This window comes from Asparagus officinalis, chromosome 4 (assembly GCF_001876935.1).
Source record: "Asparagus officinalis chromosome 4, Aspof.V1, whole genome shotgun sequence".
Lineage (NCBI taxonomy): Eukaryota > Viridiplantae > Streptophyta > Magnoliopsida > Asparagales > Asparagaceae > Asparagus > Asparagus officinalis.
The window spans coordinates 40041538-40060231 of NC_033797.1; the positions used below are offsets into that span (position 1 = coordinate 40041538).

Sequence of the window (18694 nt, forward strand, 5' to 3'; positions counted from 1 at the left end):
GTTCAACTTTGGGCCATGATTTTAAATCAAGTCATTTTATCCGATGGATTTGAAAAGCCCAAAAAGTAAGGATTTCAAATTTCGGCACAGTACTTGGTATTTGCAAAATCTCACCCCCACGAAATCTAACCCCTCAAAACCTCGACTCTTCTTTTTCTCCTCTCTCACGCTCGTGTCGAAGTCCCGACGATCTCGATCTTGATCTCGATCTCGATCCATCGCAGGTATCTCTCCTCTCTCCCCTTCTCCTCTCTCGGTTTCGGTCTCCCCCTTTACTCCTCTCTCTCCCCCTTCCATCGAAACCCTAGACTGCTCCATGCCTGCAGCCCGATTGCTCTCTGAGGTGGAGTTCGAAGGAGCCGCGAGCAATAATAAATCGAAGACGAAGGCGAAGACGACAAAGAGAAAAAAATTCAAAAGAACCAAGCGACATCGACGAATTCGACGAAGAAGAAAGACCTCTCAAGAAGCGATCTCTCAAGAAGGAAAGCCTTGAGTTTCAGCTTCAGCGAAGAAATATTTCAAGTAAGCCTAATCATCCTTTTTTTTTTTTGGCTGCTTAAATTAGTCTAAGAAAAGTCTTATTAGGGTTTGATGTGGACTTTATTCACTGTGTATAAAAATTGCAACTTTTTTCGTTTCCTCATTCTTTTATTCACTGTGATTTCTTTGAATTTTTTCCCCTTTAATTAAGGTTGTTAAGTGCATCAAAATCTAGGTAAAAGACTCATCTTTTAGCAATTATTTCTTCTATCAAGATCTTAGATGATTAGGTCTTGAGGTTTGCATTCAGTAATTGTCATTTTCATTCCATGTCACTGGATAGTCAATTGTGGTAACAGAGTGCCATCATAAGTTGTGTTAGAAAATGAGGAGATCTCATGATAACTTGATTTTATTTGTCAAAAACCTAATTATGCATACATATATTAGTTTCCTGTCATTGGATATTGAGGTGGGATAACATAGTGCTATAATCAAATTAGAAATGTGATGATATTTCATAACATGAATTTACTACTGATTTGTCTATAAACTATAATAGCAGCAGCTTCAACAGGGAAAACAGTCGCGCTTGATTTTCAGGCACTTTTTGGCCTGGAGGTTAAACACACCAGCATATGCTGGTTGTTATATCTCATCTAAACGTTTTCTGTTGATTTTAACTCACAAATTGTTATGATTTTCTCCATTTGACAACGTACAACATATAAGGTTGAAAACTAACTTGCTTTGGCTGTTGCTATAACTGGTGCATTTATCAGTTAAAATTTTATTATATTCTGCATAGAAGAGTTTTAAACTTTGTAGCATTAAGTTGGCATTTATCATTAAGGATGTCCTGGTTAGCCTGCAGAGACATGAACCTGAGATACGTGGACTACTTAAGTATTACTTAGTGAGTAGATTTCGTAAAACATTCATGACCTGGCTTTCTTGTGGTGTAGGTAGCTGGGCAGCGGACGCATACACTAGCCGGTACATTTATTTGTCTTCAAATGAAGTGTTCCTGCACTCCCCTATGTGCTATGCATTTGGTAAATCTTGAAAATGTCCCTATCCATGTTAGAGCAAGTTATTGTTTCTTCTATCAGAATAATTGCCTAACATATTTTCTGTGTTAGTTTTGTCATTAATAGTAGAACATGATTCTCTTAGTACGTTTTCTAAAGGAAAAATCTCCAACATTTACTCATAATTTATTAAATGATGGTGATATCCCTATGTTGCCTACTTGCTTGGATCGTTTTCTTCCCAATTTCCTTTTGCTTTTCAGGCTCAAATTAAACTACTTATATTTTTGGTTTACTTATTTGTGCATGTCACTTTGTTTTGATGATTCCACATGTTTTTACTTGAGACTTTCTGGTGTCACAATTTATGCCATTCATGCAAAGGCTAGCAAACCTGTATACATATACGGGTGTAAATTTTTGTCTTTCATCATGCGGATTCTTAAATGACCTGAGAACTCGAGCTAGGGGCAGATTTATTATTTTTAACCTCAAATTGTCCTTAACGTCATGACTCTCAAATGCCCAAAGAACTCCATCATCAAATTATTTGGACAGTGTTTCGATCCGATCATTAGCGTCAAATTATCCATTGCTTAATAATGGTTATACCTCTATAATTATCTAGCACGTGTTGGGATTCCTATTTTCTCATTTCGGTATTTGATAGCATCATTAAGCAGTTATTGAAACCATGGCATTATTGTCAGTTTTGCTTCTCTCATATGTTGACAATAAGACTAACACGTTCATCTAAATCTTTCAGGTGTGGTGTTTAATTGGGCTATTACTGGATTGGAACATCTGATTTGTACATATCTCCTCTTCAATCCTTATCAAAGAACTAGTTAAGGAAAATATGGTGACCCATCTTTAATATGTTAAAACCTTGTTGAGCTGTTTAATTGGGCTATTTTTGCTTTTCCTATTCACTCTTTTTTTTTAAAATTAAATGTTTGACCTCTACAAGTGACTCGAATGTGGGAACGAGAATGTTTGGCCTGATGACTTGTTTTTACTTGGCAACTTCTAAGTTGTACCTTTAAAAAAAGATATATTGGGATGTCTTAGGGCCTGTTCGTTTGCCTTAAAAAATGGGAAATCAAAGAAATAGAAAACTATTTCTAAGAAAAATGGGTTTTTGAATTGTTTGGTTGGCTAAAAAAAAGGAAATCAAAGAAATGGAGATGAGATGAGATGAGTTGTCACATTATTATTGGATGATGTGAGTGATTTTTTAAGAAAACTAGTTTTGATGTTGTTCGGTTGGCGAAAAAAATAAGGAAATGAATTATAAGAAACCTATTTACTATAGTTTTGTTGTTTTCTTTTGTTTGGTTCATTCTTAAAAATAAGAAATGAAATAAGATGAGATGAGTTGTCATTGTATTATTGGGTGATGTGAAGAAAGATTAAGAAAAGTGTTTTCACAACTTTTTGTGATGAAAACTAAGAAATGAAATGTTAATGAGATGAGGTGAATTGTTATAATATTTTATTCGATGATGTGAGTGATTTGAAATGATGAAAAGAGATGAGTTGAGTGATGTTTGGATGAAAATAATATTTTATTAGATGTGATGGATAAGTTGTTAGATGAAAATAATATTTTATTAGATGTGGTGAATGGAGTTGTTAGATAAAAATAATATTTTATTAGATGATGTGGATAAGTTGTTGGATGAAAATAATATTTTATTGGATGTTGTGGGTGAGTTTTAGGGATGGAAATGGAAGAAATGGATTATTTTGAGATTTCCACCTTTTCCATTTCCATTTCTTGGTTTTTAGGAAATAAAAGAACAGGCCCTTAATAGAAAAACAGGAAGACTGTCATATTGTCCTTTCGCTTTTGTTGTTAGATGCTTGTGAGTGTTGATTGTCAAAAATAAGTTCTAAAATTACACATTGCAGCTATTTGTATGGATAACACAGTTTTTGAAACCTTATTGTCAATGGTATTAGTTACAGAAGCTATATGTTTCTTAAAGGCACACTTGTCCTGCCGTCAAATTTCTTTCATATAAAATTGTTTTCCCCACTTTGCACATGTTTTTTTAGGAATCCATATTTTCATAGTTGTAGCTTTTTTTTACACAATTAGTATCATTGTAGAAATATACAGACTCAAAACATCTCACCCTACCACTCGTAACATGTATTAGAATGTATCATTTTACCTTTTCCTTTTTAGTCTGCTAGTTATTGATAGGATGTATTATCCTCAATTTCAACGGAACACACCAATCATGTGAATGAATGTTGTATAAAAGTTACTGTTATGCATAAATTTGTTTCTGCTTCTTTATCTAATATATATTAATCGATGTTTTCTACTTCCTCAGGATCTGTAATTACTGGACCAATTGGAAAGGAGTGTGCTGATTTGTGGCCTAGGATTGCTAGTGCAGCCAATGTCATTGTGTAATATCCAGATTTTTCTTCAGGTGTCAGTGAGAAGTAGTAGTTTCATGTTATTTGTTATTGAGAAGAAAAAGGGAGTTTTTTAAAATATGGATCCATATTTGTATTGGATGTTTTTGTTTTCCCGTGACGTACATGTATTGGAATTGATATTCTAGGATCTAGCTGATGGTAGCATTGTTTTTCTTTTGTTATAAAATTAAATGGTGATGATTCGAAGATAATAACAGTGATGGTTTGAAGATAATAATGGTTCATATATTGGATATCATTGCTGAAAATTTATTAATACATAAGCTACTAGAAAATTTGAAGATATATTGTCAAACTTCTCAGAGGGCTTTGTGAAATTTATCCTAACTTTTACCTCAACATAAACTTTAATGTTCGCATAAAGATTGAGGAGTTAAAAGAAAGCATAAATTTTCTTCAAACACCAATTTTGAAATCCAAGTTCATGTATAATAAACAATGTAGCCAAACAATATATTTCAAATCTTTGATTTCAAATCCTTGTATTTTGTAATGACATCCAAACAAAAGATTCTACCAAATCATGGATTTCAAATCCTAGATTTAAAATCCTTTGATTTTAAATCAACATTCAAAATCCAAATCTTAGTTCCCAAATGCAGCCTAAGGAAATTTAATATCCAGATTTGAGCCTAACAAAATTGGAGTATCGTAGTTGGTGGAACTATTGTTATTATGGGGAAAAAATGTCAAGTGCACTCGGATCTAAGACATTAAATGTGTATTAAATGAGTGTTGGTCATTGGATCATTGAATTTAGGGATTCGTGCATAGATTCAAGGATTGACATTATTTGGATACACATTTAATATCATGGATCGTCTCCACCGGATACTTTCTTTTAGTAGAAACTGTTCATGGTATTAAATATGCATATAAAAGACATCAATTCTTAGATATTGAATTTTGCGATTCGTGCACTGATCCAAAGAATAGTTTTTTCTTGGGTGCAGATTTAATGTCATGGAAACCATATGATACTTTCTCCATTGGACCAAGGCATTAGCCTCTTAGTCCCTTGAGTTTTGAATTAGCTGAGGATTCTCCGCTCACACCGCATGCCTGGTGGACCGCACTCACAGAATACCTTTTCGTAGAAGAGCTCCCTTTAACTCTTAATACAGAATGCGGCAAGAATTGCATCTCTGATGCAAGATACGACAAGTGTTATATTCTCTTCTGCCTACATGATACTCCACAATCCATATTTTCTTTCTCCCAAGAATTCATGTTGATTGTGAAAATTATTATTTTAAGAATGAGAATTCTTTATAAAAACTACACAAAAAGGAGATCACGATACTATGTTCAATACACCAATAATATTGTTAAGCATGACCGCAGTCGGAATAATGAATCGTTGCAATTATCACCTTTGATATCTATGTTATAAGTATTTCGTTTTCGTTTCTTAGTGATTTTCTATAGAGGGATGGATACCTATAGGAATTTATTTCTTCCAAATATTGACCTAGGAAGCCACTTAACATACTAAACAGTACAAAAGCTAAAAATAAGTAATTAGATAAAGACAACATGATGGCTATCGTGAAAAGCTTTTGACGTTCGGTACGTTTCAAGAGTATACATAATTTAGTTCCGCCAGCAAGCTGAAGTCATGAAATCTTTTTCTTCCCTCCTTTCTTTTCCCTTTTTATCTTTTTCCCTTTCTCCTTTCTGATATTGTTTCCTTAAATCTTATCAACAATAGCTCCATGAGCCATACGATAAACTTGGTTTCTGGTACTATAGCACTGTAAGACCCGTACAACAAAACTTTGGCAAACCATCACTAATACCTTAGATTCATAAATTATACGGAAATTATATATGCAACCTAACGGCAATATTGATGCAGTGTCAACAAAGGTCAGAGCCCAGTAATAAAGGAGCAAACATATTCAAACACACAAAAAAAAAAAAAAAATACAGAAGCAAGGAGTTTTTGCATATATGCCCCTCAAGTCTTCCATCTCTGCAACTCCTCAAATATTGGTATTTGCAAAATTACCCTCTAACTACCCTCAACTCTCGCACATTGGCTTTTCTACCACTCCCTCATAACAATGCTGGTTTTTAAATGCTACAGTATTAAAAACTTTCAAAATTTTCCAGAAAGGTGCAACATTTTCTTGTTTGAATATTAAAACTCTTAAATGAGGGGTAGAAAAGCTCAATGTGAGAGAATCGGTGGGTAATTCTCTAAATACCAAGATTTGAGGGGCAAATATGCAAATATGAAAGAATTGAGGGGTACATATGTGCAAAAAAAGAAACCCCAAGAAACAATTGTTGACGCATGATCTATATAATATATAGATTGTAAACATATATATGACTATAACACGGAATCTGTTGGATATAAACATGAACACACAGAGAGTTAAAAAAGCGCAGCCAGAGAGTACATGCAGACACAAAGACTTGATCTCTCTTTGCATGTAATGGTCATTGCATTGTTTGCGTTTTATCTTTCTGTTTAAATAGAAGACTATAATGTCATGACAACTGCCCCTTTGTATACCTATGTATTTAGTTTTCCCCATTCATGCAGCTTTTCTACTTCTGATTCTTCTGTTGGAAGCACCAGAAGTTTGCAATGAAGGAGATGACGATGGAGAAGGCGAGCGGCTTACTTTTGGGATGTAGGGCTGAGATGCCACGTGATCAAGTGCAACAACCACATCAGCGATGATTGGGCGTACATGAGGGTGTTCCTGGAGGCACATAGAGGCGACCACAGCTAGTTGGCAAAAGGCACGTACAGGGAAACGGCCTTGAAGCAATGGGTCGGCCAAAAGGTGGAATCTCCTGCTTTCGTTGAGAAATTGACGAGCCTGGAAAAGGCAGGGTTTCTATGAGAAAGGGTTAAAGAGCGAGGAAAAGTAGCATTACATGAACACGAATGATGAAGGATTTTTAATGAGACATTAAGCTGGCCTCATTTTGTCCAAAGGCTAAACAACAAAATTTGTCAATCGACATGTATTGCGTGGAATTTTCTATGGATAACACTCACAAAGATCCTATTCAAAAGAAAAAGAAAAAGGTTTCAGCCTTTTCTGAAGTAAAAAAAACATTAACACTGAAAAAGATCTTAATTTTGAAGCATTCAACTTTTGGTGCCTACCCTCCGATGAAAGCCAAATATCCTTACACCCTCTTCTTCTTCCTCCAAATTCATCTTCTTTTGCTACAACTTCTTTGTTCCGAACCTCACAATTAAACTCACTTCCTCTCCCTCCACTGTTGCTAGGGGATTACAATAGCTAGCTAGTTTCTCTGTATGTTTTACCTCATTATCTAGCACACCGTATTACTGCTAAGTTCACTGAACTTCTTGTATGTAGGTTTCTGCATTACATTATGCATTATTCTGGTGACTTTATAACCTAAGGCTCCTTGTTATGGTGTCTTGAAATATCCAACAGATGTAAAATAATTTAACTAATAGGTTCAGACTCATAGGGGGATAAGAACTGCAGATCCACATAGGTAAATAACCTCTTCCTTTTGGAATTTGCATAGCGCATACTCAAGAAAACTTTGTAATAGAAATGTATATGCTATCTAAAGATTATTGATCCAACTATCTTGCTATTGTCATCGTCACCAGCATTCATCAGCAAACAAGCCTCAAGCCACTGTTATTCCAATTCACCTAAATTCAACTTGAGCATCCACGTAGGTTCCCCTTCCACGATTTTTATCGAAGCAATTCCCTAGTCTCAAATCAGCTCGTGACATTTCAGCCAATCCATATCCAGTATAGAAGATAATAAAATGGATTTCTTAATAGTATGGCTTTCTTAATTGGATCACAAGATTATGTCTTGATGAAGTCAGAATCAGCCAAATTGAGTTCACACAAGAAAATTGAATAAATTATGTTGCAGATCCTGGAATGAAGACTAAGCATCTCCTTCTTAACCTAAACAATATCCTTTCTTAAAGCTTTGCAACCAAATCTTTCTCGGTTTCCTAACCCAGTAACCTTTCTCAACTACAATCTTATTGCTCCTGCCAACTCGAGCACCCATTTGGTATCTATTACGCATGTTCAAACCCGTTCAATAATGTCCATCTTATCTTCAAATGAAGCTACTGTTCATGAATTAAAAACCACCTCATCTCAGCTTATCAATTGAAAAACTCCAGGCTATCTATGCTTGCAATGAAGAGAGCCCACCTCTCATTCTCAGCTCAGTTACACGTTGTCTGGTACTTGTTACTTAAACCCCAATACTCCATAAGGCATGGCTGGTTTTATATTTGATTTCATTTCCTCTTTATCTAAACCGATAAGCCATCTCTATGAAAGAAAATCTTCACATAATATGAAAAATACACAAAGGGAACACATAAAAAACCCTACACAGAAATTGTCTCCTTACAAATTGATTTAATAACAAAGAAAATGATTAAAACAGTAAAATAGCCTAGCCTCCGTGTTAATGAAATTAAATAGCATTTATCCAAACATGAACTATGTGTAAACCAGACTGAAAAACAAACGACATGCTTTAACCTGTTAAGCCAAAAAAAAACTATTGATTATTTCTACTAATCATGGGAAAAGGTTTTATCCAAGTATTACTTGTCATACGTAAACCAAATGAATCAAACAAAGAGAACGTCAGGTACCATTTGAACTATAAACTAAAACTAATTCTATGTATATAATATTCATGAATTTTACATCTTGATCACAATAAGCCCGGAATCCAAGCTAAGAGCCATAGATATCCCAACAGCTCTGTAGCCACTACAATAAACATCAATGATAATAACGTGCCGCCTAACCATAAGAAATCAGCCCAAAATCATAGAATCATTCTACAACTAATTAACGTTGTATACAAAAAATTAAATTTATGTTAATTAGCTGTCAGACTTATAGATAGACACAACAGTTAGATAGGGTAATAGCATACAAGATTACATGTTAACAGATCACAACCAATAATCAACCAGTATGGCAACAAGAAGAAAATTTGGAATAATGAACAAAGTTAAGAAATATTATTGTAAATTTAAATGTAATAAAAAGATCTATACCCTTCTTTACACAAATTTTTAGATTGTAATGATTTTATTAAATTAAGTGCATATTCAAACAAACATTTTCATGGTGCAAACAGGCTTTCTGCGGGTATTATTTTAATTTAAAATTAAATTCAAAAAGCAAGTGACATCTTACTATGGGAATAGTAGTCTACAATTTCACTTTTAAATGTAAACTTCTGAAATTTACATTTCACCGGATGACTAGAAATTTATTGGAAAGTCAAGTGCCTGTTTGCAATATGCACATGTTGCAAACAGGCGTTGATGTGTGCTTGTAAACTTATGCATGTATGCACATGGATTTGCATGAATGTAAGCCTTTATCTGATGCGCCTACATCTGTGCTAATGTGAATAAATTGAAATGGTGGCAACATAGTGACTTACCCATGTTACTAGATTCCGTTCTGCTGCTATCTTGGAAGAGTCGAAAGCTCTTCTCCCAGTGAGCAGCTCCAAAAGCAGCACACCAAAGCTGTAAACATCTGACTTTAGGGTAAGCTTACCACTCATAGCATAATCTGGAGCACAATAGCCATAAGTTCCCATCACTCTTGTTGAAACATGAGTTCTGTCACCAACAGGTCCAAGTTTAGCAAGTCCAAAATCAGAGAGCTTTGGGTTGAAGTTATCATCCAGCAATATATTCGCTGCTTTCATGTCACGGTATATAACAGGAGGATTTGCTACATCATGCAAATATGTTAGTCCTTTCGCAGCCCCAACAGCAATCTTAACTCTGGTATTCCACTTAAGTGGCTGTTTCTCAGGAGTTAAATCTGCATGGAAAATGTCCAATTAATGAAGAAACCAAGCAAAAGAATACTTCAAGCTAAAGGGCATGCAGAACTTCGTGTATGCACCACAGTAAAGGAAGGGCGAGTTGGGCATTTATTATAATATTGAAGGAAAGGAAAGAAGGAATAAGAGCGATAGAAAGTCTTACGCAACCAGGAGAAAATAAAGAGGGTGAACCAGAGCCTTAGTTTAATCTGGGAGTAGCTGAATACTTAATTTCATACCATTGAAGACAAAAATAGAAATGAACATGCTTAAAACTATCTAAAAATGGCTACAACCAATATAAAGGAGCAGCATATCTTTAACTTATGGATAGTTTTTCATCACAGGAAATAATTGAAAGTTGGCATTCATTTGAAAAGCAGAAAACAGATTAGGCAATGTAAAACTTAGAATAAATTGTGAAACACCAAGCTTAACCAATAGCCTCTACTTTCCAAGTTTGGAACTAACCACAGCTTTCTAGGTGCTGGTTGGCTTTGCAATCAAGTTATAACATTAATTCAATGTTGGACTTCGGAAAGCAAGATGCTGGTCAAGATAGTCATCACAACTTACGATCTAAAAATTATAGAATTAACTAGATCATTTATGAACCCCAGGAAAAATATTATAAAGAGCATAAGGATCAATTAAATCAAACACAACAAGTACAGGAAAAACAAGACAAAAATGTATAATGTTGAAACAAAGAAACTGTAAGAAGAATCAATAACACCACTATACAATAGTATATTGTGCCTTACTTGCCAATTAACTTCATATGGGTGATCAACTTTGTCAATAAGTAATAGCTTGTTTATAGAAAAGTAAATGAAACACTGTTTTTAAAAACGACACAGATGGGGTGCACAAAATGGCGCCTCACACTAAAGAAACACCTAAGCACTCATCTAACCGCCTTTTACAACAGGAAGAAAACAAAAAAGAAACAAAAATAAAGAGCCCAAATTCTGTTGAGGCTGAGCAAGCATGAATCAAGCTGTATGAGGCCAACCACATGTATAAATTATATAAGCTATTCAAATATTTAATATTCACCAATACAAGCTAGTCAATATTCAAATCGAATGATCACAAATATTTAAGTAAAATGTGAAACTTGAACCTATGGCCTCAGACCGAAATACTAAATGAGGGCAAGTTTTCAATTGCAGGATTCATTGTATTTCAGCTTGAAAATTTCAATCTCATATTTAAATGAATGCATAATATAAATATCTCTATAAAGATGTTGTATAATTAACATTTATGAACATCAATAGAGACCATATTTGACTTGGATATGCGAATAGAGCTCGGACGTATAATCCAAATTTCAACTAAGAGGTCATAAAGGACTTAAGCCAACTATGCTAAATTTGAATGGTTTGAATAATATAATTTTTTTAATTGATGACATGTGTTATTCAGTTAATTTTGCAATATTTTTTGAGCCAGATTTCCATCAGTCTGGTAAAAAGATTTCTCAAAGAAAGTAATTCTCTAATAAAATACACTTTTGCTTCATGATCATTCTAGCTTAAACCTCAGCTCTTGAGCGGAATAATTAAGCTAAGCTCAAAATGGTAAGATCAGTGTTTTTAAAAAATATGCCAACATGTTGCCTAGAATGTCATTTTATAGGGCTTGTCATGACGAGAAGTACTTCCCATGTTGTTTATGGTTTTGAAAAATAACCAGGATATATCGGAATTGCCAATATATATCGGGTGCCATTTTGGGATTTTCCTGATACATTTGGCTATATTGACATAAAACATTTGGTGGAAATGGTGTCGTCACGAGTTCAAGGTTAACATTTGTTTTAAAAGGTTGACTTTGGTCCTAAGCCCCAACTTCAGCCTGTTTTATATAAATCTCTAAATAGAATAACTCGATTCCAATTAAGCCCCTGTGGTTTGAGTCACCTTTGTCGCGCAGGGAGTGTCTTCACCAGTGATTACATGTCCTCACCAATAAGCTTTTCCTCTTTCAGAGTCTCTCTGCCTCTCTCTTAACTGTCTCTCACGAACTCTCTATTCTATTACTTATGTGCTTTGGTATTTTTGAATTGTTAGATGTCATTTAGGGCATCGCTGATATGTATATACACTATAAAATATGACACTGATACTTATTAATATCTCCAATGGCCCCTATTGGATGTGGAGTTTTCTTTGTCCAACATGATCCTGGCATCCAACATTTACAGTATTAAGTATGGTTAACTTCAACTTTTCAAAATTTTGTTATATCTACCATTGACAATAGACTCAACTCCGCATTTGTGTCATTTTAAGGAACAAATTTAACATAGGTTTATTGAAACAGACGTCTCTTGCCTGTAATTTCTCTGTGCAAAATTAGCAAAAATGACGAGAATAAACATTTTATTGTTATAACCAATGTTTTGCCGACCACTGTAGAGCCTTCTCAATTTAGAGATCTTCTTTGTTGCTTAACTCAGATTAACATAGAGATCTACTTCGACTCGTTTAAGCTTTTTCCCAATCAAAATTGGACTTAGCAATAAAGTGGAAGCTCCGTGAAATGGTTTGATAAAATTTTACCACCAGTTATCAATCTATTACCAACATTATTTTAATTATTCCCGATGTGGCCATCCTTCTCTAGGACTTGCCACAAAGTGATATGCCCTCAATATCTTTTATCGCTTTGTCAATTTATTTTTCTGATATATCATATAACATTTCAACCTCAAAAATAAGCGACTGAAATGTTGCACTATTGATTTGGACTTTTATTTGTTTACATATTGATTTGAGTTTATGGTTCAATTGAGGTCTACACAAACAAATATCTGCTCATGTAAATAATCAGATAGAAGAATTATGGCTCAATCGAGACCAAATTCTTCGCAAAAGTTTTGCGAAAGATACCGCCTTCTCCCTTGCTTAATTCTTTGGTGCATCAAATATGAACATATATTATATATGCATATTATCCAATGTCACATCGATACTTACTAAATCTTTGATATATCCCTGATATTCGTCATCCGATATGGATTGTTCGACATGTCTCCAATATTCAACAAATATGACATATGGTAGGGGTTAATTGCGGATAGACCCCATGAGTGAACTTTTTTGACTTTTTAAGAGTAAATAGATTCACTCTGGGTCTATCCGCACAATAGAACTACAGGGGTCTATCCATAGTTAACCTTATATAGCATTACCTGATTTGAACGCCGATATTTATCACATATCTTTCATATATCCTTTCGTCCAATATGGTGTTTTTTTTCATTTGATTTGTCTGTGACATCCAATATTTAGAAACATTGGTTATCAACCTTCTAAATTGGTGCCAAAATTCCTTGGCTAAGTATATTGACAAAAGAAGAAAATTTTCCTAGAAAGTCAGTGGTAGACTATGTTACCCGGGTACTTCATTATTGAAGTTGTACCCGTACCGGACACGTACCCGATATTTCCCGTACCCAAACTTCATGGACACTTCTTGAATATATGCATGCATTTATTACAACATGTACTCAATTATACGATATATATGTTAATTTAAAACACTTGTCAAAGACTTCCTGGACATAAAGCTTACACTTCACATCCGTCTTTTGAAACTAATGGGATACGGGTCGGGTTAAAGACTTCCTGGACATAAAGCTTACACTTCACATCCGTCTTTTGAAACTAATGGGATACGGGTCGGGTTGGTTTCAGTCCATACCCAATGTCAAAACTATATAGTTAATGGGTCGTTTAGATATCTAGTAAAAAATGAGTAGTTTACAATTCACGATAATCAATATGATAAAATAAACTCAAAAATGTGATCGAAATTTTAATTATAATGAGTAGTCGAGTGACTCGTGTCCCCGTACCCAATATTTTACAATTTTGTCGTGTCCCCTACCTGTACTCGCACCCGTACCAATACCTGTGCCCGTTTCCATGCAACTTAGGTGGTAGAAAAGCATACCTTATGAACTATGTAGTCTAAGCTCATGCAAACCACGGGGGAAACCCCCAAAATTCTCATGGACTAGTGATTAGTCTAAAATGGAAAAGATAATATTTTTGGTGTAGTAATTATATTCAACTAAAATGCCACACTAAAACCAATAAATGGAACCTTAAGAGGTGTTAAAAACTATTTTTGCAAAATTTTGAACGCAATTGGTAAGTGTAGGACAAGTGACATATCATTCTTGGTAAGTGTAGGACAAGTGACATATCATTCCATGCAACAAGTACCCAAGATTATACCAATACTGCCATACTGGAGACCTTGCTACTACTATTCTCATTCAATTAAAACTCATAAAGGCCCTTTACTTGCACACCATCTTTCAAACTCATAATTCCCTGTCCACAAAACAAGAAAAAGCACTAATAGGATTTCCTGGTTTAGAAATAATTTTCAACCAATACTGAAACTTAAACAAAAGGAAGAAAGGCATGCAGAAGAGATTACCCATCAATTTGAACTTAACTTCCAAAAGACTTGATCTAAACGATCTAAACCCAGAATCAAGTGAGAGAACCCAACATAGAGTTCAGTCGGAGTAACATGCTGCCAAAACATGGCATTGAAGCCTATGTATGCTATGCCAATTGCAGTTACCTTTGCGGCTATATACTTTTTTTCCTCCCACAGGTACAATAAAATGTTCATTCGTTTCATCAGTGATATGCTTGTTACCATCACTATAATATTAGCACATTTGCCATCAAAATCTTATCTCCACTCCTATATAGAGGCTTGCAATTTGAGCGGTGTCTCATGTCTGTTGTCTGTTGCCTGTTGCCTAAAAGGCATCCGCAAATAAGAGGGAACACTTTTATCCAGCTCTTCTATACTCCCTAAATGATTAGTATTCTTCTCACCTAAAAAATAACTCTTCAAGAAAACTGTTAAAAAGACTCTCATTGGTTGTTAGAATTATATCCACCCATGCATATAACACCCGACTGTATGATTTTCTAGAGTATCTTCCACTCCTCCAATAGTCCCCCTCTTACATTAGAAAAGGCTTGTTCCACAGTGCACAGTTCCATCTACAATGTGATCCATACCATTTTCTCCAAAAAATTAAGCACAGCCATCTTAGACAATATTAGCCTTGCATGTCCATTCTAGATATTTAATCCCATATATATGCTCATCTAAAGCTAATGATATTGAAAAGATGTTTCACATATACGGATATACTCCAAACCAATGCGAAATATATAATTGCTACAATGGTTGTGGTTCTTTATTTAACAGACTTGTCCAAATTTGTTTTATTTGCACATGTGTAGCATGTTTCCGAATATCCAGTTAGCTCATAAAGAGAAAGTTGTCAGTGCAAGTGCCGGAAGCATGTAATATTTGGTGCATTGAACACATTCCTTATCTATGTGCTCAAGTGAAACTTGTTTCCTCGTGTCTCATGAGCATCATCATTTTTTCCATTAATAGGACACTCTTCCTAAGACTGGTTTGGATTGACATGACTAATGATTTTGATTTGATTTTTGATTACTTGAACAGGTATCCATATCAACCTCAACTGCCATAAAAACAAATTACAATATAATAGATAAACCAAGTGCACGATAAAAGTAACCATATTCCTCAATATGTTGCTTGATTTAAGGGGGAAAAAACTTGTATGGAAGTGTTCAATGAAGTTTCACCATGACCTTGCCGTCTTTCAGTTTAAGTAATTCATTACCTGAAAAGCTAGCACATAATTCAGGTTCGTACGAAAATTTAATAAATTTACCAACCAATGTTATTTGAAAAAAAAAACATATAAATACTGCGCACAACATTAATTTTGTGAAGAGCTTCAATGGTGAAATTACCACAATATGCATGCTCATGGTGAATAACCACAACACGCAAACTCATGAATATGAGGATCCTTAATAGGTGGATAAAGTTTCCAATAGTACCTGACTTTGAAGGTGAAGGCCTGATGACGTCCAGAGGTTCAAAAGTTCACGGATTTTTAATACTACTCAGAGGGCAGCAGAATTATATAGTCATACAGAAAATAGTACAACTGAATTACGTAAAGCTCTACCTTTTCTACTTTACTTTGAGCTCCAGTACATTTGAGATTACCTACAGAACTTCTTAAATTAAGAACTCTCTCTATTAAAAAAAAACTTAAATCCTTTCAAAGAAGGCCCTCAGGACTTTAGTAGTAACTGCTTTCCCAAGCCTTTAAATGAATGAGGTATTACAAAGAAAAGCACCGAAAGTAAATTGTAGTTAAGTAAAAACAATCTCCTGTCAGTAGGTTAATGGGTTGTTAACTTGTTATATTGTATCATTTTCAGGAACAAGACAACTAATGAACTAATTCCATAACTAAGCCACCTATTTTGACATGCAGTAGATCCTCATCTAAACACTTTGTTGCACATAGACAAGTCACATTTCAAACCATCCAACCCGTTAATCTTGCTGCGAACAACAAGTACTCATGGCACTTACAAAAATAGCTCCCTTTTCAGACCTAAAGTCCGACTAATACCTCTAAAAGCACAGACAGTAGATCTAATAGCTAATACACAGCTATTAAAAAAATGACGAAGACAGATGATAAATGCCAAAGTCTAAGACCAATTAAAATAAAGAATGATTCATGTATTCTTTAATCATGGTTACCATGCCTGTAGAAGCTGTCATTTTGTTTGCTAGTTGTATTTCAATTAGACCCTCCTCGATCTAGATTTCAACCGTCATGTGAAAACTTCCTGCAAAATTCTAAATACATGGGGGCACACCATGACCATTGTTTCCTCGGTCCTTGTTTTAAACATTGAAAAACCAGATATTTCCAAAAATGATTGAAGACTATTAAGTCATGCAGACAAAACGATGGCAAATAATGTAAGTCTAACTTCGGCGTCTAGATACAATCACAGCTCACATGAAAACTGTAGCGCTTAGAAGTTAACAAAACCAATTTAAATAAGTAACAAAGCGTCAAGCTATCAAGAGATCTTTCTATTACCAAATAAATGATCTTCCAAGCTACCCTGCGGCATGTACTCATAAACCAAGAGCCTCTCATCTCCTTCAGCACAGTATCCATGCAAATTAACAAGATTGGGATGCCGCAACATACTCAGCATGAGAACCTCTACCAAGAACTCTTTGCTCCCTTGAACCCCTTCTATGTTTAGCTTCTTAATTGCCACTTCCTGAAGAAAACAGAGGTTTCAATTTTAAGTGAAAAATCAAACTTCACTCAACAATTAGGTAAAAATAATTAAAATTAAAAAATTTAAAAGCTGCTCACCGTTCCCCATTCCAACTTCCCCTTATAAACCCTACCAAAACCCCCTTCTCCAATTAGATTGGCCTCCCTAAAGTTTTTCGTTGCGGCCGCCAGCTCTCGGAAATAGAAGCTCCGAGCACAGTCATTGGTTTCCCCATGAAAATGTGGCTTCTTCAGTTTCTCTGCTCCCAAAAAGATCACAAAAATAAAAAAATATCCAAAAAAAATAAAAAAAAATCGAATTCGAATAAGCAGAGTACAAATTGAGCAGTACCTAAAGGCGAATTGTCGTCAATTCTAGGATCCGATCCACTGGCATCACCATCCTCGATCCTGCTGCTCGCAATCTCCCTCCGACGAGGATAGAAGCAAGAGAAGCAGCTCATCTGCTCCGGATCCAAACAAAAACCCTAACGGAGTAGAGAGAACAAAGGTAGGTGGGGCTAATTTAATTTAATTCACTCCCAAAACCTAAATTACTTTCCTAAAATCAGCAAAGCGATTAGATTAATGCCGTTTATAGAAGCCGCGAATATGTCGAAAGCTTTCTAAATCTGTAGCATTCTCGCGATCGACAGCTGCTCGCTGCTTGTTTTGTTTCTCTCTTGCTCCTTCGCTTCTTCCTCTTCTTCGAGTAATGGTACTTCTTGATTCCGTACATTCCCTCTCTCACTTTCTCTCTCCTCGGGATTTAGCAGTGGCTCTCTCTCTCTATCTTATATCTATCTATCTATCCACTTTCTCTCTCTAAAAATCTCTCTCCGAGTTTCTTGCGAGCTTTAATGAGGCGACGTGATGGGTTGTTTTGTGGGGGGTTTCGTTTGGCTTTTGATTTTTCTTCTGTTTCCGTTTCCGTTTTCTGTTTGGGCATTTTCTATATTGGTCCCCTACATCTTTAATATTTGAATTACACCCTTAAAAATTGCAATTATTATTTAGTACCTTACATATTTGAAATTGTTAAGTTTAGCCCCTCAAATCTTGTTAGTTATTACAAGTTAGTCCCTACTGTTGGTTATTTTGTTCGCTTTTTTTTCCTTTTTTTTATTTTATTTGAACCTCGACTTAGTAGCGGCTAAGTAAACCTTTGGATCTTTCTTTTACGGTCAATATTCAGGCAACTAGTGCAAACATTGCAATGTCTAATAATTAGAAATTAGACGTTAATTATAGATATGATATAGACAGGGATCCACACTTGATCTTTTGAACCAAGACGCCGGGTCCTAACTGCTAGGCCATTCACAAGGTGTTATTTTGTTAAAATTTAAGTAACTAACTAAGATTGAGCTGGTTTTTTTTATAACAACTAAGATTGAGTTAATTGATGCCAACAAAAAAAGATTGAGCTAATTGATAATCACATAAAGTAAATAACATTTCTACCCAAAAGTTATATCACAGAAATAACTAAGTATAAACTGCTCTTAAGAGGACGACACACGTCTCCATTATCTAATTTAAGCATTATAACACGAACAAATTTTCAAAACAGACTCAAACCAAGTTTTAATTTTCAAAATCGACCCATTTTTTTATTACCAAAATCGACTCACTTTATGCCACGTAAGGTTAATCTCATTTCCTAATTAGTCGGGGTTGCCAAC

The 18694-nt window shown here is 35.0% G+C and overlaps 1 protein-coding gene and 1 long non-coding RNA gene across 3 annotated transcripts; one reads left to right on the forward strand and one right to left on the reverse strand.

The window, feature by feature from the left end:
• On the forward strand, positions 1349–4100 carry LOC109835914. Of its 2 annotated transcripts, XR_002245732.1 has the most exons (3): positions 1349–1479; positions 2281–2361; positions 3860–4100. It is a non-coding gene; the product is annotated as an uncharacterized LOC109835914 (long non-coding RNA). The 2 variants fall into 2 exon arrangements; XR_002245731.1 differs by having other exon boundaries at positions 1349–2361.
• On the reverse strand, positions 6253–17883 carry LOC109837252 (probable serine/threonine-protein kinase PBL21). Its single transcript, XM_020405410.1, has 5 exons — positions 17362–17883; positions 17109–17269; positions 16821–17010; positions 9425–9816; positions 6253–6808 (listed from the first exon to the last, which is right to left on the reverse strand). The coding sequence occupies exons 1-5, from the start codon at positions 17471–17473 to the stop codon at positions 6518–6520; spliced, it is 1146 nt and encodes a 381-aa protein (XP_020260999.1). The 5' UTR covers positions 17474–17883; the 3' UTR covers positions 6253–6517.

Coding starts and splice junctions, on each gene's coding strand:
- LOC109837252 (XM_020405410.1), bottom strand. CDS start 17,473: ATGAGCTGCTTCTCTTGCTTCTATCCTCGTCGGAGGGAGATTGCGAGC. Junction 17,270..17,361: donor TGACGACAATTCGCCTTTAG/GTACTGCTCAAT, acceptor TTTTGGGAGCAG/AGAAACTGAAGAAGCCACAT. Junction 17,011..17,108: donor GGAAGTTGGAATGGGGAACG/GTGAGCAGCTTT, acceptor TGTTTTCTTCAG/GAAGTGGCAATTAAGAAGCT.